At 32.4% G+C, this 23975-nt stretch overlaps 2 protein-coding genes across 2 annotated transcripts in view; both read left to right on the plus strand.

Annotated features, from left to right (window-relative positions):
* Window positions 1-23975, plus strand: part of LOC111417589 (discoidin domain-containing receptor 2) — a 95146-nt gene that overhangs the window by 56626 nt on the left and 14545 nt on the right. The window contains exons 3-4 of the mRNA XM_023049919.2: window positions 6494-6599; window positions 18652-18883. Coding sequence (XP_022905687.1) covers window positions 6494-6599; window positions 18652-18883 — 338 coding nt within the window. The remainder of the gene's footprint in view (window positions 1-6493; window positions 6600-18651; window positions 18884-23975) is intronic.
* LOC111417590 (transferrin-like) lies at window positions 11885-18128 on the plus strand. The gene is made up of 9 exons (XM_023049920.2): window positions 11885-12067; window positions 12119-12610; window positions 12666-12924; window positions 12982-13410; window positions 16264-16418; window positions 16472-16645; window positions 16705-16809; window positions 16865-17070; window positions 17132-18128. Exons 1-9 carry the CDS (start codon window positions 11998-12000, stop codon window positions 17534-17536), a joined length of 2295 nt encoding a protein of 764 aa, XP_022905688.2. The 5' UTR covers window positions 11885-11997; the 3' UTR covers window positions 17537-18128.

The following is a 23975-nucleotide window of genomic DNA, read 5'->3' on the forward strand; positions in this document are numbered from 1 at the left end:
ACAGATTCGTAATCAAAAGAAATTCTTCGGCTGTGAGTGCCCTTCCAAGAAACTAATCTAAACTGCTTAAAGCAGGAAACTGGTCCATCATGCCCAATTCTTCATTGATCGTCGCATACATTTTTCTAAGGCTAAGGTATGATAACCACGACAGAAGCGTCCCTGGCCCGCCAAGTTGTGGGTTAGGCATAGGGCCAATCACTCTATCTACGAATTTAGTGCTTTTTGCCAATTAATGGTAGAATTTGCAAATTACGAGTAAAACAAAGAGGCAATAACGGAGCAGTGCTATAAAGAGCTCTAAACTGTTTATAATGCCATGCCAAGGAGTGTCTACATTATTATTATAATGGGCGGTAATGCTCAACTCGCAAAGGAGGATGATATATACCAAGATGTATTTGGTAAGCAAAATCAATACGTTAAAATTGAGGCAATAATCTCATAGCTGCTCAAAATATGGCGATGATGATTGTAGAAAGATAATAAAATAAAAAAATGCTGCAAAAAGAAAATGTCTACAACAAGAAACAAAATTGACCAGAGCTGACTATGAAGAATACCGAAGAGTTGCCAACAAAACCTGGCGTAGAAAAAAAGAAAGAAAACCTAAAACAAAAAATAGAACCAATAATTACAGTACAATACTGATCTATATCACCAAATAATTAGTTAATTTTAAGTAATTTGAATTACATATACAAACAGTAACCTAGCCCTTATCTTCTCAGCTAATTGTTTATGTTGTTTTCGTATATTTTTTTTTTAGTAAAATTTAAGGTCCAAAATCAATTATACAAGGATAAGTAATTAATGTTTTACATGGTGGAATAATAATTTGTTATTTAGATGAGCATTCCTATTTAAGTAATAGGTAAAGCACTTCAACTAAGGAAGTCATTAAACCCACAAAATTCTACTAAAAACACAAAACACAATAAATGCCACAAAACACAGTTACTGTAGCTTTGTATGTAACTGAAGTTACTGCAGCGACTATGTCTTAGGGAAAGTTTTGTGTTGTTAAACGGAAATAAATTATCGGTTATTTTGTAGTAGAAATAACACTGAAAACGTATTTGGTATTTTGTGAGAAAAATTTAGGATGTATAACAGACGATTTCAGGTTAAATCTCAATAAATAAATATATTACTCACCGTCCATTTTTAATTTTTTGGTTGTTTATATCTAAAATCGGTGAAATAAAATAACGCTTTTGCTCACAGTCGTATAGATACCGAGAAAACATTTTTGTTCAAGTCACATTTATACGAGTAAATACTAATATTCAGGTATTCATAGGGTTGTAGATGATTGTGTATATTACAACTATCAATGGGTGAAATCATTCGAGAGGACACTACTAAAGAAGTAACATTTTCATATTTGTCGTGAATAGACCTCGTCAAAAACTAGTATTTCGACAATACATACATATGATAAGAAAATGTTAAGTGCCATCAATTGTAAAAGGTTTGTTTAAATGTTTATAACATAGATTAAAAATCGCGGCGTAGTCTCGATAAGTTTTTTTTAATGCAACCTGTAACATTACTAATAACATCAATATTTAATAAAACTTAATAAAATTAAATGTGATAGACATTGATAAGGGATTTGTATTTGAATTCATTTAAGAGATCTAACTTTTAAAATTCATACTTTAACTGATATGTTGTGTTTATGTTTGTACGATGATGGACTTTAGTTTTACATCAGCTACATTGATTTTGCCACAAACATGTTTCAACCTCTAACTACTCTGAGACATTATTATGGTCAGAGTTATCATAGTTCTCTTTTGGGACATTGTCATTGTCACTAACATATGATACTTTGTGTACACCACTAACAACCACATTTGCTAATGTAATGCTGGTGTCAATGTTATGTCGTGACTTTCTTTGAAAAATAAAGATTCGGATGATACCACTACGATTAAGGGTTAAAATATCAGATTAAATTTCGTTTTCTTGAACAAGCTTTTTATTATTGAAAAAATAATACATTTATCTCAGGGATAAGTATCTCGACAGCTTTCACAAATATTAAAAAATTAAGGGAAATGCCCCAGAAAACAAAAACAAGCAACTAAAATACACAAATAGTATGATAAAACATGATACGGCAGATAAGAGTATGATCGTTTTATGTCGGGTAATATGTCTTTTGATGTTTACGCTGCATTTGGGTTGGGTGTAACTTGACTATGACGAAACTATAGTTCCATTAATATTGCTAATGCGTAACACCGTTGGTTGACCAATCTGTTGTGATCTGTATAGTATATGATTTTTTATTAGACCACAGTCTAGAGAGGTTAGAAAAGTGACTCTCCTATCTTGTTGGATGTAAATTACGTTAGTGTTGATTCCTGTGACATCCATTATAAAAAACCATATTGTCTGACTCCAAAGTATACTTCAATATCCAATTTTATAGCAGCAATATTTCTAATCAATATTGTTTAGGTCACCTTTTACATATTTCGTTATAAAAATTTATGATTTCTGCTTTGGATTGTAGTTCAAGACGCAGTTATGGATCACAGTAACCAACTTGTATGTTTGCAAGGTAGAAATTAGAATGAAATTTAATACAGTTTTTTAAAGTTATGCATTTTATAATTACGTATGTTATATTCTATGCTGTATTGCTGTTTCTGTATTGCTTCTATGCTGTACATTTACTATAACGTTACAATGTTATGACGTGTTCAACTATAGAACTCTTGAACTCTTGATGCACTGCACTTTATTCTTTCGAATGAATACATAAATAAGATCTTATATGTACCTATCCCATTTTTCATAATTTAATTTTAGCAATTTACGTCTTATCGAACGACGACGACTTCACTTTCTGCGAGTAGTAGTAGCTTGGCTCTACCTATTAATAGATTGTGTGGATTTTAAGGATTATATCTATGCAAAGTTTCGTCATTCGAAATTAAAACATGAGATTTTACAACGTTTTCTAAAATTTCATAAGTAATAATCACAGAACAACGGCTATTTCTTGCTTGATCTAGTTAAAGTAATGTCAATATCAACTACTTTCAGCTGGAAAAGATAAATGTAAAAAGTAGAATGTTTAAACTATGAGGGAAAATATAAACACAATTTTTCATACAATAATTAATTACAGGGTTAATCAAAATAATGTTAGGTATCAGTTTATTGTATGGAATTGATAACAGAAATCCAATCCAAAGCTATTTTTAGTATAAGCTTTGTAACAGTTTAACCGATATCTACTGTTTATTTCTATTTTTATAAACGTTATCTTTTAAGTGATTAATTTTATTAAATGAGTAATTTGGAACTCTAACTAAAAAACTTGTGTTATTGCTTCTTTATTTCAGGACTAGTTTAGAAATCATTTTATCCTCCAAGTTAGCGATACAATTATTCTAAAAACATTTCATTTAAAATACTAATGTTAATTATTGATAACTCACCTGGACACTCGGCATTTAACATTATTCACTATGATAGTCGATACAAGTTTCAACCTCACAGTGTTATTAAAACATTTAAGGCATATTAATTTATACCTAACTACCATCGGCATTTTATTAAATCGCCAAATTTAAATGGTTAAATCAAGGTATATTGTTCTACAAATCTCTTTTAAGCTAATTATTTTGTTGTTGTTTCGTAAACTGTAATAAACACTCTGTATAGGTATAGTTTTCATGAATAATATATAAATGCTTAGAACTGACGTTGGATTTAATCCTCGTACTTATTTGTTCCAATAAGAAAGAAGACAAATTACCGAAAATCAGTGACACACGTCGTATTTTTTCAAATCCCGTTCCCATTAATCATCGCGTCCCGCTTCGGAAAAGAGAACAAATTGACGTAGAAATCCGGCCGACATTTATTACTTCGATTGTCCCCGTGGTTGTACCGGTACAAACCAGTCGCAATATCATCGCCGTCGGCGGGGATTAATCGATCAAGGCCTAGAGCTTCTAGGTCGGACGGTCAAAATATTTGGTCGTCGTCGTGGTCCTGACAAGTTGCCGGGTAATGTATAATCCTTTCCGGTCAGAGTGCTCAATCATCTAACTAAGTTTGCCGTTGGCCCACGCGATGTGTTCGCCCTAGTTGATGGCAACAAAAGCCCTTCTCGACTCGTGGTACTTCTAATTAAACCTCTCAAACTGTTTAAACACTTTTAATCTCGGATTTGGCACACACAAAAATTTAAGTAATCTTTAGCAATGATTAAATTCAATTTAATTTACACCTTACGACAACATGAATTAACTCGATTGAAACTGACGTAGCTTAATTTAATGAAGTGGTACAAGCGAACTAATTGATATATGAAACGTGTCAATATTGACTAGCTCAAGTTTGCATTAATCACCGTTATTAATTTTTAGTACATTTTCTCGATTGAAATTGAAAAATATGATTAAATCTGATCAAAGACAAAATAAAAAGTGCAGATTCTTAAACTTTTGATTATAATAGCTTATATAGTAGTTTCCTAATTGTTACCAATCATTTTACATGGTGAGCAAGAAATTTCTCATGTACGTATAAATGTTAAGGTAGCATGCGATATGTTAATTACGACTGACATTGATCAAAAAATCAATGGAAGTAGTTACTGCTCTAGTTACAATAAATGCATGCAGTGTCTTTAAATTGCATAGTAAATAAAATTATTTATTCAATGAGAGATGTTATTGTCATCAACATAAAGAAAGATTAATGTTTTTAAAATAAAAGTTAAACATTGATGATATTTATACTTTGCAATATAGGATTTGATGTTGTAACGTATCTAATAATGCTATTCAGTTTCGAAATTAAGTCATAACAGGTTAATAAATAGGGAATTACTATTCATGCAGTTTCAATTCCAATTCCTCGTATACCCAGAACCGTCATTATTTATAATATCGATGCGTTTAGATTATATGTACGTATCGACCATACGATAACCGCCCCAGCTTTAAACTCAAACATATTTACCGCCACATTAATCGCAACATAACGCATAATTATTGCGATTTAATGCACTCTAATGCATAATTCACTGCCGATAATGGGTTTCGCGATTGAAATTAATGCGACGATACGCTTATCTAACGCGTTCGTGCTACTTTAATCATTAATTTTCAACAGTGTTAACAAAAATAAAAAAGGCGAAAAAAAATTGATAGGTAAATCCAGGTATAATTGGCGTCGATTTCAATGGACTTAATTAAAGTTACTGTTACCTACTTCCCGTTAACGAATTCAATGGAGAACTTTATCGAATTACTTCGTAGGCAATCTATGAGCCGCGAGTCCGGAGATATAAAATCCGGAGCTGAACCGGATTCCAATAGAAATTAACTTCGTTTCAGCGTTCGATACCAGGGAGACGTTGGAAATTTTGGGTCAAAACTACCATCACTCAATCGTTGAAAAGTTGAGAGTAAAAGTAACACTATTTTATAGTGAAATAAGAATCTCTCGTTTTGACTAACAAATCCAGCTAAAATACCTTACTTGGCATCTTGAGTTGAAGTAGAGTCGTGATTCCTCTTATACATTATTTATAAGTTCTTAGAATTAAATTGATGTTGACTTTTACTGAGGAGTAACCGGAAATTTTATGTAATTTAAAGTGTTATTTAGTAGACGTATTTTTTTAAGTTTTTTTTTAACTCTTAGACCGTTTAATCAACGAATTACAAATTAAGTAACCGGAGACCTATTAAATATTCCTTTAGAAAATACCGTCGCCTCCACCAAAGTTGCTGACGAACTAAAGAGAACTAAAGAGAACGAGGTTTCCACCGGGAAAATTGTTCGGCTTGAGCAATAGCGCGGCAATGAATAATGTTCCCAAAGGAGCTGCAAATTATTTTAAACCGTATCGTAATGGGCGCGCATAAATCCAATTCGGATACAACAAATTGTCGATTAGAACCGCGAATTTATTTCTACTTAATGAACCCGAAAGCTAATAGCCCCGGCGCGGACGTGAGTTCGCAAATTGCCGAATTGCCGCGGTCCTAACGACACCACGGAATTATTTAATTATACGAAGATAAATCCAGTCGTTAATACAACCCTCAGAGACCAAATGGGGTGGACAACTTTAAACCACTCTATCACCGAATAATTAATCGCGTACTCAAATTACCCCGTTGTTAAACTAGATAATTACAATAAATATTTTTTGTGCATGTTTGCCTCATTACCCTTAGTTTTAATTTAAATACGAAAAGAGTTGGATTTTTTAGAAATGTAGTTGCGAAAGCTGGCATAAAGCTTCGCGAATGCATAAATTTGTAAAAGCTTTTTTTCTACTCTTCGGCGTCCTAGTGAAACGTGCACTCAAAAGAATATCACAATCGCCGAGGTAGCCGCAGGCATCTCGGATATCAAACCGCCGGCATAAAGACACCGGTGGGTACAACGTTTTTGAATGCGAAACTCGGCCGGTGGCGCTATTAAAGGCGTTTTCCCTTTGTTGTAGGACTCTGCGGAGCTCCCCTCGGCATGGAATCCGGAGCCCTAAAGGACTCTGCCATAACAGCTAGTTCTGCCTACGATTCTGGAAGCGTTGGACCCCAACACGGCAGGTAAAAAAGCTTTAATATATTTCTTTTCTTATCAAAAATTTTTCAAATTCGTTTAATTTAAATTAGATTACCTTATCTAATAAATTAAAACATTATTGACAAAGTTATTATTATAAGATATTAAAAAGGAAAAGCAGTTGATCAGCTCTATTCTGTTTCCATTCCATGCTTTTACTCGCTTCCTGTGTCATAAAAGTTTTTATTAGAGCTGCTGCATTTTATTAGAAATCTATAGATTTTATGGGTGTTGTGAGAACGTAAAATTTTATTTCGTTTTCTGGAGAAAGGACGCTTTGTCAACAAAAGAAAAAATGGATACAAATTTCCTCCGCGTTGTTTTCTTTCATAATTTAAAGTTTTATGTGGTTAATTTAAAAAGAACTTCTGACACTTTATACTTACTTTAAAACACTTTGAATATCCAAGTAAATCTGTAGCTTTGACTCAAAGAAAACTACATTCGTTACTCGTTACTAAATATCTATCTTCCTAAATAAAGCATTAATTTGATCTATCGACCTAGATAACATTAGTTAATGCTAACATATGCGACAACTAATATTCCAAAATTAAGCAAGAAATTGTTAATAACTGGAAAATGTTGCAAAAAATCGTCGTCTATTAATTAATTACGAAAAATATTAATTAATATATTAAATTATTTATTCATTCTGTACCTAGTTAAATAATAATATTGAAAGAAAATGGGAAGCTTAAAGAAATCATTCATCGTGAAAGTAAGAAATATATATGCAAAATAGAAAATGGAATATTTAGAATCATAAATAATGCTAAAAGAAGTTGAAACGAAAATAAAGTTTTCATCATCCACTCCGCAAGGGTTGGGTTCTTTCAAATCTTTCATCGTTCTTCGAAAAAGTTGTCAGCGTGAAAGAGAGAAATATATTGGACTAAAAAAGATGGTTTCAATACAACGTTTAGCACATAACTAATCAGAAAATTACGGAGTGTTAAAATCTCGAAGTTGTTTGGATCCCATGAAATTGTGCAAATATGTCTTGAAAGCGAATTTAAAAACCGAATTTCAGCTTAATCATTTCACCAATGTACGAGAGATGGTATCAGATGAATTGGTCTTTTAATTAATAAAATGAGTTAACGGCACGTTCTAATTCTAATTCAAATAAAACAATTATGTGTGTTGAGATGGATTATTTAATCGTTTGGCTCTACCGGTTTCGATTACTAAATGTAATCATCTTCAGGATACTTGCCACGTCAATTATATTTTATAAATCCTACATCTAAAATTATTTTTTTTATTATACGTTTTAATTTCCTTCTTGTTGTCAATTATTTACTCTGAACGTGATTGAACGTGAACGTGATGAATCAGATTGGCCAGAACATAGTCGCCAATCTGAATAAACAAAAAGAAAAATGACATAGAACAGATTTCAACACATAATCATTTTATTTGAATTAAATTCCCAAAGATGGAAAGGAATAATAAAAATATTAACGTTCTAATTCGCCTAAAACGCGTATCTTTAACTGCTTTTATTACTAGTAAACGCTTGTTTCAACTTATTGAATGCATTTTCCTTCTGTTCATCCTCTTCAACGTTATTTTTAGCTCCTTTTTGTAAAGCGTCTGTTAAAGGACGACAATTTCCACTAAAAAGATTCTAATATTCCTTTTGTTAATGGTCGTTGAAATTCTTTTGTTGCAGCTACTTTTACTTCAGATGGAGTTATATTACCTTGTCCAATTTTACGTCCCAGATGAACGACTTTCCTGTGAATGAACGTTTTTCCCCATTCACATTTCATTGCTTTTATTTTATTTTATGCATAACTGTAAACACAAGTCGCAAGTAAGTGATATTTTCATGACATTGAATGATCTGCTATAACACCAAAAAAGTTTCGTCAAATTCATTACAACCTGCGAAAAGTCTATCTATCAATCTTTGGAAAGAAAACGGCACAGATTAAAGTCGGAATGCCAAAGTTACTGGTTCATTTAAATATTCCTCGACGCGTTATAAAAGTTGCGTATATACTAGTCATTCCAATTTGCCAATAAGCTCGTACAATATCTATCAGACTTCTATTTTGCATTACTACATCGTTCCACACAAGCTTCTGTGTTAGGTACCAGGTATTGTACTTAAAGTATCATAATGGTGTTTTTGTAAAGCTCGATCTATCTATTACTGGTTTTTCAGGTTTTTCATAATAATGATTCAGTAAATTTTCATATACAAGTGCCTGATTTCTTTTTCCGGTTAATTCTTCTGGTATGTAATTGATATCTGATGTTTTCTTTCCTACTTTCTTAGATCCTTCCCATTGCATTTGTAATTTATTCGTTCTGGCTAGCAGACTTATCATCACTTTATAACTTTCGCACTTAACACGTCCCGCTCTATTCGTAACTCAAAAAAGAAGTCGTGTATTTTTTAAATACGCCATAAATTTTCTCCACTGCATGTGACCAAGAATGGTATTAGGAAGCCTTATAAGAACTTTTACATCAGGCGCAAAAGTAGGACGTTTATCTCTTTCACTTAGAAATTTGGCCCTTTCTTGATCAATAAATTGATTTATGTGTCGTATAAGTATTTCAATCATATTACATATTACCTATGAAACATTGTTAAGTTTCCATCGGAGATTTTGCTGTCTTTACCGAAGCATTAACTTGACCAAGATTGTTGTTAAAGATCGATTGTTGTTCTTCTTTAATAGGAAGTTTTGGTGGCACTGCTGTTATTTTATATTGTTATTATTTAATTCATGTTGAATCAATTGAAGGTCAACGTTAAATTTCTTCATGAAAATTCTTATAATCTGTCAGAAACTGCCAGGATGAAGTTCCAGATGATAGGAAATATTTTCTACGTGTGGAACGGGAATGAAAGAGCGCTTCGCGAATTTGCGTTGCACTATGAATAATGGAATACTTCTCCACATATTACTTAATAAACGAAAAAGTCTTTCATTCTTAAAGTTAACTAATTTGTGGACTTCTAAAGCTACGAGGGCACTGTTATTAATCCGACCACAAGCACGAAAGGTTAATGTTTCATGCTAATCATTCAATCTCATGTTCCTAGCAGGTTAAGTCTTAATTGGAGCACTGCAAAGCAAGATAGAGTATGATGATGAGATGTGATGTGTGGGTTGGAAACCAAGGATAGTAAAATGAAAAAAGATTATAAAGTGCAAAAAGTCAGTCTCTAGTATATCTCTATAATTACGTGAATATATGGGCTATATTCTTACTCCAATACAGTAATTTTAAACTGTAAGGTGTTTATTAAAATAATGTTTGATGGCTCTATATCATGGTAAAGCCTTCATAAACAGCAAATTCAAATAGCTTTAAACAGTGCTTTGTGATAAAGGCTTTTTGGGTTTTATTAAGCCTAGTAACGATAACATAAAAAGGAATTCCTTAAATAAGACTCTCTTTGCTTAACGTTGTGTAGGAAACGATGGTGTTGTAGTCGTTTACTAAAACATTCTAAAAGTGAAAGTTTGTCTCAACTGTATATTTGGTTTTTCTATTTAACAATTCCTGGAAACTAAAGATAACGACTAGCTGCTCGATTTAATTCATTTAAAACTGTAATGCTAGAAGTATAATATCTGCATTGATTGAAAATATGAAAAATAGTCTTGGTTTCTAAAAAACAGTCGTAAAGTATGTAGAAGATTTGCAATCTAAGGATTTGAAGATATCTATACTATCTAATATACTTGTTATATCCTAATATATGTTGAACCCGTTTCTATGAAAACCCCACAAGGTTCTATGACATCTATAAATCAGGAAGTTAAACCAACGTTTAAATAAGGATGCCAAATATTTGGTTGCAGATAGTGTTAACAATTTTGTATGATGCATTATGGGTCACTGTACAGAAGTTGTTCAATAGTTTTTCGCCTTCTTATTTGGAGTCCCTGGCTTTCGTATAATTATTGGCACATTATCTAAACCATACCTACTACACCAACAGCAACAAATACGGAAACAACTATTCTTTTTTGCACATTCTTTGCTTTTTTGGAGATTTTTCCAACAATGCATTAATGTTAAAAAATCTGCAAAATAATTTTTACAGTCATGGAACCACCATCTTTTCAATAGTCGATATGCTGATATTGAAACTCGGCAATACCTTTTTAATGTTTCGCTGGTAAAGCCACATCAGAACTTAACAACGACACTAATAATACTCGAAATGTTTGAATTTCTTTAATTACTGTCTACTTTTACGGTTCTTTTGAGTTTGTCTAACCTAATCTAACGTTATCTACTGTTATCTAATGAATAACGGCTTTTCAAAGGTTTTTTGAACTGATCTGATTTACACGATTTCCTTTAACGCAAATTCAGATTAACACGGTTGACAAAGATCAAATGGTTTTTCTAATTAATCTGTAGCAATCAGTTTTCGTTTCACGCTGTTTCTCTTTAACATTTCTTTCTCAAATGTTTATTTTTTTTAAATTTTTTTTTGAAACGTGTGTGCTTTTCATTTTCCATTTGTATTGCCTAATAACTTTTAATGTTGATGTCTCGTTAAAATGTATGCGGCTTAGGAAATTGAATGACAGCAATACGGTCCTGTTTTGGCGACGACGTGGGAGTAACAAAGTCAGTCGTCGTTGACCTGAAAACGCTTTTAGCGAAATGTTATTTCACGGTCCGACCAAAACAGAAGCTTCAATTTTTGATGCTTGACTGTTTACTTAACCTTCAACCTGTGTGTTGTGTCGAAATTAAAACTAACAATTTTGGTAAACAGGAAACGTGGTTAATTTATGATTTAAGAATTCTAATTGCCTAATTGGTGGGTAAAAAGTTTTCGTCCTTGAATTGGAAAACTTCATGACCCAGAGTCGAAGATTCCACTTCCGCGTTAAACCGACCCCATTTATACAAATTGTTCTCCACCATTAGCTCGATTCCTTTCATGCGTTCGATTCAATGGAGTTACTAAAAGTGGAAAAGCGCAGTGGTCGTTTCCCTTTGAACGGCAAGCAGAAGGTAAATAATTTTCAGATTCAATTATTGGAAAAGCTTTTGATCGTTGATGGCTCTCAATAATTTGTAAAACAAAAAGACTTAAAAGGACCTAAAAGAATGATAACATTTGAACGTTTTATTACAAATACGTATGTTTAACCAACCTTGATATATTCAATTTATCATGAATAATTTATTGAACAATAAATCGTTATCATATATTAACAAAAATAAAAATAATATTGCTTCATACCTGCCGCAGTTTTGATGATTCCAGAAAATATGTTGACAAAAAAAGTGTTTTAATATCAAGGTGCATTATCTGCAATCACTTATCTTATCGCATCAAGTTCGAACGGTTCCATTTACAAACCTTGCTTTCACTAAAACGCAAACATGCGGCATGTGTGGTGTATCACCTGGTTTTTTTTAATTTGTTGGTTAACAAAGACATCGAAAGCAAACTGTTTGTATTAAAAAAAAGTAGTTAACCCTAATAAAGTCAAGTTTTTTGTAGATACCCTTTGTATAACAACTCAGGTTGATAATGAGACAAAAAGTGCTTGTGATAGTGTTGGAAAAGAGCTATGTATTGTTGAAAATAATGGAATAGATTGTATTAGAAAAATTGAAAAGGGGGAAGTTATAACTGTTGCACATCCTGATGAAGCCATTTTAGCGAGTTCATTTACAAACAAAACCTTTGTTGCGGGATATCTAAAAGATTTAAACAGTGAAGATGATGTTGATTTTACCATGGTTGTATTAAGTAACAAAAAGCTTAATGGATTTAATGGATTAAAATATTGTCATCTAGGAAATGAAGCTAAATTGCCAACATATATAACCACAAAATTTGAAAATTTTGTTTGGTCCAAGAACCCCAAGAATTTGTGCCACAATTCCGATAATTTTCTAGAAAATTATTTTTATAACATGAACGAAACGTTCGAATCTTCTTGTATTCCCGGAAGATGGAGTATTGATGATCAGTTAGACGCTGATTTAAGTTTGTTTACTTATAGAGTTTTGAAATTCAGATAATGTGATTAGTCATATTTTAGAAATACGTTATCCAAAACTACTTGAGTTGTGTCATTTCTATAAAAATAATACCAACGTATTTGAACAATCTTTAAATTGCTTAATGAATGGAAAAGGAAATGTTGCCCTTAGTACTTTGAAAGAGGTAAAAATATACGAAGAAAAAGGATTACTTTCAAACATGGATTATTATTATATTTGCGAAAATGGTAATCAACAACCATTAAACATATCGTGTAGCTGGTCTAAGTATCCTTTTCGTCTTGTATTAGCAAATACGTGAGTATATTCAAATATAAAATATTTTTTTTATAAACATCAAGTAAATAATTCCAGAGAAATTATTGATGAATTAACATTAGATTTAAGAGAATTTTTCCCTAAGGAAGTTTTTGGAAGAGCTTCTTTTAATATTAATGAACAATATAATAAAAAAGAATTATTATCAAAGGCTTTATTCAGCGATTCTTTAAATTTACATTTAATAGATCATAGCATGAGTTTAAAAGAGTACATAACAGATCTGATATTAAAAAGAGAAAGTACTGATTCTCTGTGTTATAAAGGTGTTTCGTGGTGTGTATCAACTGAAGATGAAAAAAATGAATGTATTTTTATACAAAACTTGATAAACACTTATGGAATGGAACCGAGAATTAAAGATTGCCAACAATTACGAAGTACTGAAGAATGTATCGAAAGTGTAATGAAAAATAACTCGGATATAACTTATATTAGTAGTGATCAATTGTATAATACCCGAAAGTAAGTTTTTTTTTGTATAAAATTTGTCCACGGATTTTCTCATTGTAAGGTATAATTGAGCAAACGAGAGCATATAGTTTACTTTTTTTAAATCTATCTAGGATTTCCTTTTGCATACAGAATTTATAGATCTATATTCCCTTAAATGTATGTATAGTAAATGAACAGATTTTTGTACGGTTTTTCTGGAAATACGATATCCTAAGGTCACTAGAATATATAATAATTGATGACCAGAGCAACGATGTATTTGGCTTATTTACCACATCGTCTGTAAACAGCGACTAACACAGTACACGTCATGTATCGATCCTTAATATAGCAACTAAGCGAATGAGATAAACCGACGATTTCTGTTCAACGGGATAGGGATGTGGATGATAACTTGAAATGTGGTATTAAATTTTCAAACGTCTGTCTCTACTTGTAATACATCATTTGTAAATTGTGGCGAGTAATCGATTACTATATTACATGGCGTTTAATATCGTATCTCATGAAATAATCATAATTCGTTAAAAAGATCGAATGTAGACACATATTTCTTACAACAACGGATTCTTGTTCTCCGGTATATGTCTTTGGAGTGATCCAAAGATATCAATGCTGATCAGTTCGAATCAATTTTTAGAATTTTCTGATTAAAACTTAAAAAGCAGTTTATTGTTGTAGTTCCTTATTCTTGCGATCCAATCATGGTGTTTTCAAGTATGCATAAATCAGAGTCAAAACCCAAAGAATTCGTATTTTTATTTATGCAACTGACTTTTTTTGTCGTCGTATCATGGGTATCACGTGCGTGAAGGTCTTCTAAAAATAGACTCTTTAAGACTTACGAAAGAATGGAAGTGAAATAGACTCTATCTTAATATCTTTAAGATAAAGACTCTGGAAAATGCGATGAACTTGCTATTAACATAAAGACTAGTACAATAAACTATTCTAATTAAATTACCTTTCGCATCACTATCTTCACTAGTAAGTTGTTACTATTTTAAATCACTTCAAGAAGCTAATTTCGTTTAAATCGATTTATTTGTGTTTTTATGTTTCAATGTAGAGTTACCTCTATAATTTTAGCTTTAAAAAACTATAAATAATCAGCAGTAGCAGAATTAAATTGTAATACATTGGTGTCAAAGTTCTCCAATTCAGAAATTTCAGTGGAAGCATCATTTAAAGTTTTGGTAGGTGCTGCTTTGTCCATCTGTGGTTAATACTATTTCTATAAGGTCTTCTCTTCATTTGTATGCATCTATCAGATACATATAACAGAATCGGTACAATACTTTCTAAAATGGCAAGTAGTAACCGTTGTTTTCGCCTGGCTGATGATTTAACTTGAAGCTGATGAACTTTTGACTGTTTTTGTAAAATGTCAACATTGAAATGATCTAGGTAATCACTTAATTTCTCGTAGTCCTCATTATAGCCAAGATTTTTATCTCTTTCTGTATTGTATTGTAATGTCGTTCTATATTGAAAGAATATGTTCTCGTATTTTATTGGACATTCGTTTATTCTATTGTAGAACAAAGCTTCTCATATTACATGATAGTATTTGCATAATATCTTAAACTGTATGATGCTTGAGATTAGCTTGATGAAGGATGGGGCAAATTCCTATGTCCGTACGCTATTCTTGTTTGTAAGTGATGAAATTGCAAAGTCCTTTAATTTTGATATGTTAATGATAGCGACAACCTTAGTCGTTTTTGATTCGTAATTGTGTTTATGGAAATAAATGATAAATTATGTTTATCGAATATGACAGAACAAATAGTCTAGAAAATGGCTAGGACAATCAATGCCATTACCTGCCGCAAATTACACCCATTGGAGGTTGCAGGCATAAGATTAAGCTCACCAAAATACAGGTCAATAAAACATTACAATATTTCTTAGTCTGGTAAGTGTGTTGAATAGCAATTATTACACTCTATTTTATATTATCAAGTTGTGATTTACGCGAATATTGTAATTTTAACGTATTATCTTATTTTCTGCCAATAGTATTTAGTATTTTGCCATTAGTATATAGCCTTTTGAAAGCAGTTTCTAGTCTTGTATTAGCTGTGTCTAGTCTTCTGGGTGCAATATCTAGTAATCTATTAATTGTATCTAGTTTTGCATCCATTGCCGCTATTGATATTATTTCATGATGATAAAGAAACAATAATATGATACTTTGACCCGCACAGTTCTTTTTCTTTCTAAAGATACATACTGACCAACAATTTGCTTAACACTTTCAGCAGTAACTCTTGGAGCTAGCATTATGGTTGAAACACCTGTATCGCAGTAGTCAACTCGGTTAAAAACTATATTTCTTTTGTATGTTCATAGCCATAAAAAATTGTGTGGGTGAAAATCTCGTGTACTCCGGTTTGCACCAAAAAAGTGTTGGATGATAATAAATAAATAACCACACCCATGTAATACAGTCCATATTAATACTTTTTGAAAATCCCTCATTGGATGGATCGTACAGTGTCCGATTATGCTCCAATCTTATTGAGCAGGTGTACTTCACCTGTTCATCATAAATTCAACTCTTCCATGCGTGCACACTACATTATTGCATGCAGTGCTTAAAATGCCGGCTAATTGACTAGGATCAGGTGTTAAGTCATGATGAAGAAATACATACTAAAGCAGTAATGAAAATCAGTACTAGCACAGCAAAAATTATTAAGATCATAAGGATCTGATAATTTGATCATTGTATTCAATTTTGTGCCATCTTGACTTTATTACAAAAGATGGAAAATATAATGTAAAACTTTATGAACAATTATACCTTTTATTGAGATAATCTTATTATTACAAGAAAAAATTTAAATTAATTTCTAGATATACAAACAAAGTAAAATTGGATCCTATTCTTTATTCAATAGACGATCATAACGATTTAATCCGAACAGTTTTAATTGTAAACGAAATGTTTATTAAAGCTAAAAGTGATCTTGAAAATAAAACAGCTTGTTTTACAGGAATTGGCTCTATTGGTAAAAGTAAAAACAATTTTAATTTTACAAACGTAATTTTATATCATTTATAGATTGGTTATCATTTTCTTATTTTATAAAAGACGAAGTTAAAACCGAATCATGTAGCGCTTATGAAAATTTAAGAAGTTTTGTATCGGAATCTTGCATGCCAGGTGTTAACGTGACTCAAGACGCAATGAATAATAAGTTATGTTCTTTGTGTCCATCTAATAAAAGTACTACAGGTAAATTGAATTTTATTTCTCCTTTTATGTTTTACTAGAAGTATAAATCGTATTTTTAGCAACATGTAATTATGATTTTATGGAGAATGCGCAAACAGGAAATAACGGCGCTTTAGATTGTTTAAGATACAAAAATGCTGAGTACGCTGTTATTAAAATGCACGGTAAATTAATACTCGATAACATCTAAAATTTAAAATAAAACTTTTATTTGTTTAGATGACTTTCAACTACCTGATGGCGCTATGATCATGTGTAAAAATGGCACTTTATCCAATTCATCTGAAATCGACGATGAATGTTTTTTAAGTATTAGTCCAAGAGGAGCTTTTGTTGTAGCTGAATCTAATATTTTAAAAAATGCTATTCAAACGGCATTCATTGAAATGAAAGCATTTCACAGAAGTGATTACAATCTGATAGGAGTAAGTGTACAGTTTAAAATAAATTGTAATATTTTCTAATATAATACATTCTTGACTCAAGAACTCAAAAGGAGTTTATCCTCATAATCCAAATTTGGATGCAGTGAATGTTCCCGCATACATTCAAACTCATTCAGGATTAATTGAAAATATCGACTCTTGTATAGGACGTGGCCGATATGATTTAAACAATATACCTAAGGATGTACAACCTGCAAGCAGTAACAAATTTTTAACAACGATATTTGTTATGGCTGGATTAGGAGCGATATGTGGAGCTGCTGTTTTCGGATGGTTTAAAGTTAAAGACGGAACTTTAGTCCCGAGTAACCCCGAAAATATCCCAGGAGAAAATGCAGAAACAAATAGGCATTCACATTCAGATGATGAAATTGAAATGGTCCCATTGAAAATAGAATGCGAAGAAGACGAAGATAAGAAACCTACAAATGCGAAAACACCTTAAATTATTTTTTTTTAATAAATTAATATTTATTTTAGTTATAATGATTTAAATTAGTATAAACTCTAAAATAATTTAAGAATCAGAACTGCATACTTCATCATCTAATCATTGCAGAACTCTCAGAACCTCACCCTGAGCATGCAAAACAATAACCTTTCTTACAACCTCTCGTCCGTTTAAGGTTTACGTACGACCCCAGACTACTTCAACTCGTAAATGTAAATAAGAAGCAAATGTGGGCGTGCTGGGAACAAGTCTTATTAACCGTTTTCTCTTTGCTTGTTCGTTTCTTACGCGAGACGATTACAAATAGCGTTTAAGACGTTGAAGCAAGTGCAGCAACCATTTTATTTTTTAACCGGTTTTAATTACGACAAATTTAAAGCGATCGGATCCGTAAATACCACCTTAATGTGTTATTTTTATAATATACGAGTGTGTAATAAATTTAATTTTTTGTAAATTAATTTGTTATATATTTTTCCAATTCCATCACGTAGTAAAATTTACTATGTTCATTAAGTATCAAAATCGAGAACGAGTGTGGAAATAAGTAATTTGCATAGTCAGGATAGTGTGGTTGGTGGCACTTTAGCGTAGCTCGACCGACGCAGCGGTTTTTGCTTGCAAAAGAGGGACAGCGGACCATAAAGTGCAGCAGCCAGTACGCTGGAAGGCACCAATTGCGACCACAGTATAAAACCAGATAGAGACCATAATTACGCTTTGATAGCCGCAAAAATACAAGTTTTATTTTGAGTACCTCTTCGGATCCCTATCTAAACCTTCGTTATTTTGAACTCTATTACAGTTCCACTAGCAATTATAAAGTTATCGACCTAAATCCAATTTATCCTCCAATATTAAAAGGTATCAATTTTTAAAATAAGATCTTTTTGTACACGAAAATATTTCCCAACATAGATTACTTTATCATCGGTAGCCAACCGATTTTCTGATATAGACGTATATTTGTTTTATCAAATGAAATGTTTTAAAAAAATTCGATGTGTAAACAATTTAATCACTTTAGATATTTTTAAATTGATTCGTCACAAAAAATGAATTTCCATTTATATTTTATTGTTTAATTGATTTAATTTGTTTATTTCTAGGTTAAGGAACGATAAAAACGGCGGTGCATGGTGTCCTCGACATATGGTTTCAAGAGACGCCAAAGAATACTTAGAAATCAACTTAGAGGAGCTTCACGTGGTAACAGGAGGAAGAACACAGGGTCGATTCGGAAATGGTCAAGGACAAGAATACGCTGAGGAGTATATGTTGGATTATTGGAGACCGGGATTTTCAAAATGGGTTCGATGGAAAAATAGGGAAGGCAAAGAGGTAATCATCAAAAGATGTGGTCAAAATGAGAATTGGAATTGTGATGTCTTGCTAGCTTAAGAGGGAAACGTGCGAGAAATTTTGGAAATGAGACCGCTCTGTGCGCAATAATCTCCTAAAATATCGTATCGATCGCGGCTTTGGCCGCGGCTGTAGGATTAAAACGACCAATCCCTCGAGAACGCTCGATGTCGAGCCTTAATCGGTTCTGTAGTTAGCAGTGGTAGGTTTTGGACTGGTCCGAGCGTACAGTACACCTGACGTGGGGGACCAAGGTCCATCAATTTAATCTAAGCGGAGATATTCGCCATAGTACTACCTCAGAAAGGAATTTATAAACTTTACGCTAAAATCTATTTAGATATCTCTACAATTTCTGTTTCTAAATTTTCCACATAAACAAAAAAAATCAATTTCATGCAACGTCAACTCGACGTCAGGTGATTTTTACCATGGAAAATCCTATTCCACCCTCCACGAATGACGTTTGCATATTCATACTTCTCTCCTTTCCGGTTGCGCTTTTTCACATCGGTCACCGTGTGGAGAGCTTTAATGGAATACATTACCATTAATGTTTAGCTTGGTCGATGGTGAATCCACGTTCAGTCTCGCAGGTGCCTCGCGGATTTCTATCGAGTCCAATGAATATTTCACAGAACGCCCGCGGGGACTTGGCGATATAACAATTTTAGATAACCGTATATGGATTAACTTTGCACAAACTGACAGAATTAGATTCAGATAATGTGATGCCTTAGAATGCAAATCCCACATCGTTAATGAATATGTGAAATTCCGTGTTAAATTGATTGGATGTGGTAGCGTAATTGGTATCAGTACATAATGGTTAATAACTAATTCCCGGGGAACATTGATTTTGAAGTGTACCAATACATATTTTGCGTTTTTAATTAATTAAATAATTACTCGTATTTTATATGCAAGTTAATCCCACAAATTACGTAAATTTAGAGGTATTTATTTATTAAAATATAATTATTTATGTCTGAGTTTATAAATAAAATCGCTATTGATTAACCGTATCGTTTTAATAAATTTTACCGTCCAAAACTGTAACGTAAAATAAACGGTGTTGTTGTAGTAAATAATTACACCGTGATAACGTAGCTACCCAAGCTTCCGCTATCTACTAAACTGTAAGCACAGATCTCGTATACTCAAGTAAACAACGCCTCCGGAGTTGCATTGTTGCAACAAGAACTCATCATCATCTTAAGGAAATTCGTATTCAAGACACGTATCGATATAATTTCGGTCACATTCATGGATTAACGTAATAAGAAGTGAAACCCTTTCTTTTATGGTTACATATATCAACATTTATGTAGGTTCATAATTTTCTATTTAGATTAAATAAGAATTAATTTTCATAAATTTGAAAACTTAAAATAACTTTATTTCGTGTAATTTTAAGTTTTATTACCCGTTTATGTTAAAAATACAAGTCAAGATTTATGCAAACAACTACAAGATTATTTCGTTTTAATTAAGTTTTAGTTAAATACATCGTCATACATCTTGATAAGAGAATCAGAAGTTTGGGATAATTCAAATTCTGGCAGACGAAATACTACATGATTAGTGATACCCTTTTGTTAGATCGTCACTTTAATCCAGCTTCTATGCCAGTATGGGATACTAATATGGTTGCACGCTATAGCAATTCTGCAACCTTTCTGGTTTAGTGTCAGTACAATCTTCAAAGCTTGGTACCCACGGGAGAAATGTCGATGAGAAAGTATAAAGGTATAACAAATGGATTTGGAATCGGATATCAGATTGAAAAAAACCGAGCGATTAGCAGACAAGAAGTTCTGTCATGAGCAATATTACTACAAATTAAATTTAATAGGACTAAAATATTTATAAGAAATAGCCACTGCCACTGGAGGATTACATTAGATACAGTAGAATTCTATCATCACAAAAACAAGATAAACAGTAAATATGTTATTGAGCAGAACCTAGAAGGTATCACTAAACCCGATGAAGAATTGCTCTGCGCTGACGAAATTTTCAGGATGATCTTTTTCGTTTTTATTTTAGATTAATGTTGTTTCACCTGAATTATAACTTGCGCAGTGAAGTACACTTAGCGCAAATAAAGACAGGATTTGGTATAGTATTGGGACAAGAACTGCACCTGCGTAGTGTATAAAAGACAACGTAAATCCTTCTGATAACCGCCCCTGCATATGAACAGTAAAATCCAGGATGCAGCCTAAGTTCCTGACACTATGGAAGATCTGAATTCCATTAAGTGCACCATCACTGTTATGCAAACTGGACACGTTTTTCAGATGAGATCTAGAACTCCTCGACCTATCGCGAATCCTTTCCAAATTACCGTTGACATAATTGATGATACCACAAATATTCGTAATACTTATATACTTATACGTATGTAAATTTGAAGATCTGTTGAAGACCTTGCAGCATGAATGAGGAATTAGGTCTAATTTATTTTCTAATTCAAGATCGTTTGCGTACTAGTGATATTTACACGACAAATAACTAATTAGTTCACTGATAAATGAACTGAAAAGTGACTGATTAACCATACCATTATTAACACAGACACGCCCTTGTCTCAGATAAAATTTAAACAAGGAATTGCTGTCAAAAATCATAATCATCCACCATAAGAATTACGCACTCCAAACGTTCAGACTGATCAAGATAATAAAGTGACTTATCACAGCAACATTTAGAATAAGATTTTAGTTTTAAAATCAATTTGCAGAAAGATTCAAGTATGTCATTGTAATGAGATTTAAGTATCAGTTTGGCAAAAAAAAACTACATTGAGGAGGATGATTCAAGTACCCAATAAAGACTAAAATTTCAGTTTGAAAATAGTTTGAAGAAAGATTCACTATATGCAAAGTAGTTCCCTTCTAGATGCTATCATATATTTATTTTGGAAACTAGTTTGAGTTACTAAATTGTTTAAATATATAGGATCTCCGGTTTCACTTAAAAAAACATTTTGCAAAAAGATACCAAATTTTAGTTCCAATTTGATAGAGATTAGGAAACCAGTTTAAGGGATTACTCCACTATTTAAATGCAGAGATTCAGGTTTTTGGTTTCAAAATTAGTTAGCAAAAATATTCAATATCTAATAGCAAAGATATCTTAGTTCTATTTCAGGAAAATGATATGGAAAGCAGTTTGAAGGGTTGCTCGAGTGTCTAAATGCATAGATTCAGGTGGCGTTAAAAAGTTGGAAAAGCACCAAGTGGAAAATTTTGGAGATGCGCATGGAAAAACAACTTCGATGCTGCGTTGTTAAGAATAATCTATTAGCAATAGTCCAATCTGAGTTTCCACAGAGGCATACCCTTGAGACAAGATCTCTTAAAAGTCACTGGTGATATCACTGATGCTAAAGATAATGACTAAAGCTATTATGGTCCTTCTAAACTATAGTATGTACGCCCTATGCAGTTTATGTCAACTTTATCACTAATCTAGCAAAAGCTCACCCACTTTTCCGATTAATATTAAGTTCCTATGAAGGAATTTAATATTTAATATTATTATTTATATTATGTTCTAATTTCAGTTATTTCATCATGAAGATATAATTACGTCGAATTCGTTTGTTACCAAATATTCTTTTAACTTTATGGATATTATTGAATAGAGATCTAGTATGTTTAAAGCGCAGCATGAATGAGGAATTAGATCTAATTTATTTTCTAAAGGTCTGTTGAAATGTACGGTTTAATAATTTATTCCATTATCTAAACTAAATCCCCAATCAATTTTATTTATTCTCGCGTAAGACCACAGATTTTTTACAAAAGTTTTCGACCAATTTTCTTTAAAAGTGATAACGTTTCTGATATTAAGTCTTTACGAATTATGTATTTGGTGCCTTTTTAATGTTGAAGACAACAATTATGATAACTTATGAATTCTACGATAATACAATATGTTTGGATAGATTTTCTTAAACTGATTGATATACGCAGGTGTTATGTCGTACAGCTTCACAGATTCCTTAAATATGCTTAATATTTTGGTTTAGTAAAACTAAAACATTATGCAAGCCATAGCAATGTCAATTGCTTTGACTATCTAGACGTAGCAAAATAAAGTGCTACGGATGATCATAGATCAAAGAACTTAAAGGTTCCTTTTGTCAACGAGGAAATTAAACCGGTCGCTGGGATGTACGAAGACACCTTCATCGACACCTCAACGCACCGAATGAACCGCTACTTGATAACAGTAACCTTACGTTGGTAAAGTGATGTTGGCGGTGTAAAAAAATTATTTTATGTCTTAATTATATTTAAATTTACCCGAATCACCCTATTTCATTCTGCGTCAATAAATTGATACTTCTACTAAATTATTTGTTTCATAGCTTCACGATTACTTCGGCCTCGTCACCTGGATGACGTAATCGATCTACTGCTCGTCATCCCAAACTTTCTGTGAATCGATCGCCACATCAAATTTGTCATAAAATTTCTATCATCACTTCCTTTTCGATATGAATAATGTATCAATAAATCGTTGAAGCTAAGTTGTGTTCGGCCGCTGTTATCGTCCACAAAGCAATACCCTACATGTACTAATAGTATTAGTTTAAAGATTAAACAACAATCCTTAGTAACATGTATAGAAACAGGTATGTATAACAGATATCAAACACGGAAATCGCTTCACTTCGAGTATTGATCTCTAACCGATACTTAATAGGGGTAAAGTGCCTCAATACACTACGTTCAATGCGAACTGATACACATCGAGACTCTTCTGACAAAATTAATCCGGATTGAAGCGAGGGTATATCGGAATTTCCAGTTCCGTTAATGCTTTATTGGCACAATAAGGATTAGGTATAAAAATTGGTTATTATGATATTTTTTGAAAGAGATACAGTTTTTAGTTTTCCAAATAATAGTATGCTTTTTCATGCGTTCTTAAAGCAAACATACAAAAATTCCATCTTCTCAAATAAGTGATAGAGACGCGTGTCGTCGTCGTTTGCCATTAGCTATAATGAGCGTCGCGACGCCGCCGAACTTCCGGTCGTCACAGTTGAAAAGCG

The sequence above is a fragment of the Onthophagus taurus genome, chromosome 1, assembly GCF_036711975.1.
Source record: "Onthophagus taurus isolate NC chromosome 1, IU_Otau_3.0, whole genome shotgun sequence".
NCBI classification, from domain to species: domain Eukaryota; kingdom Metazoa; phylum Arthropoda; class Insecta; order Coleoptera; family Scarabaeidae; genus Onthophagus; species Onthophagus taurus.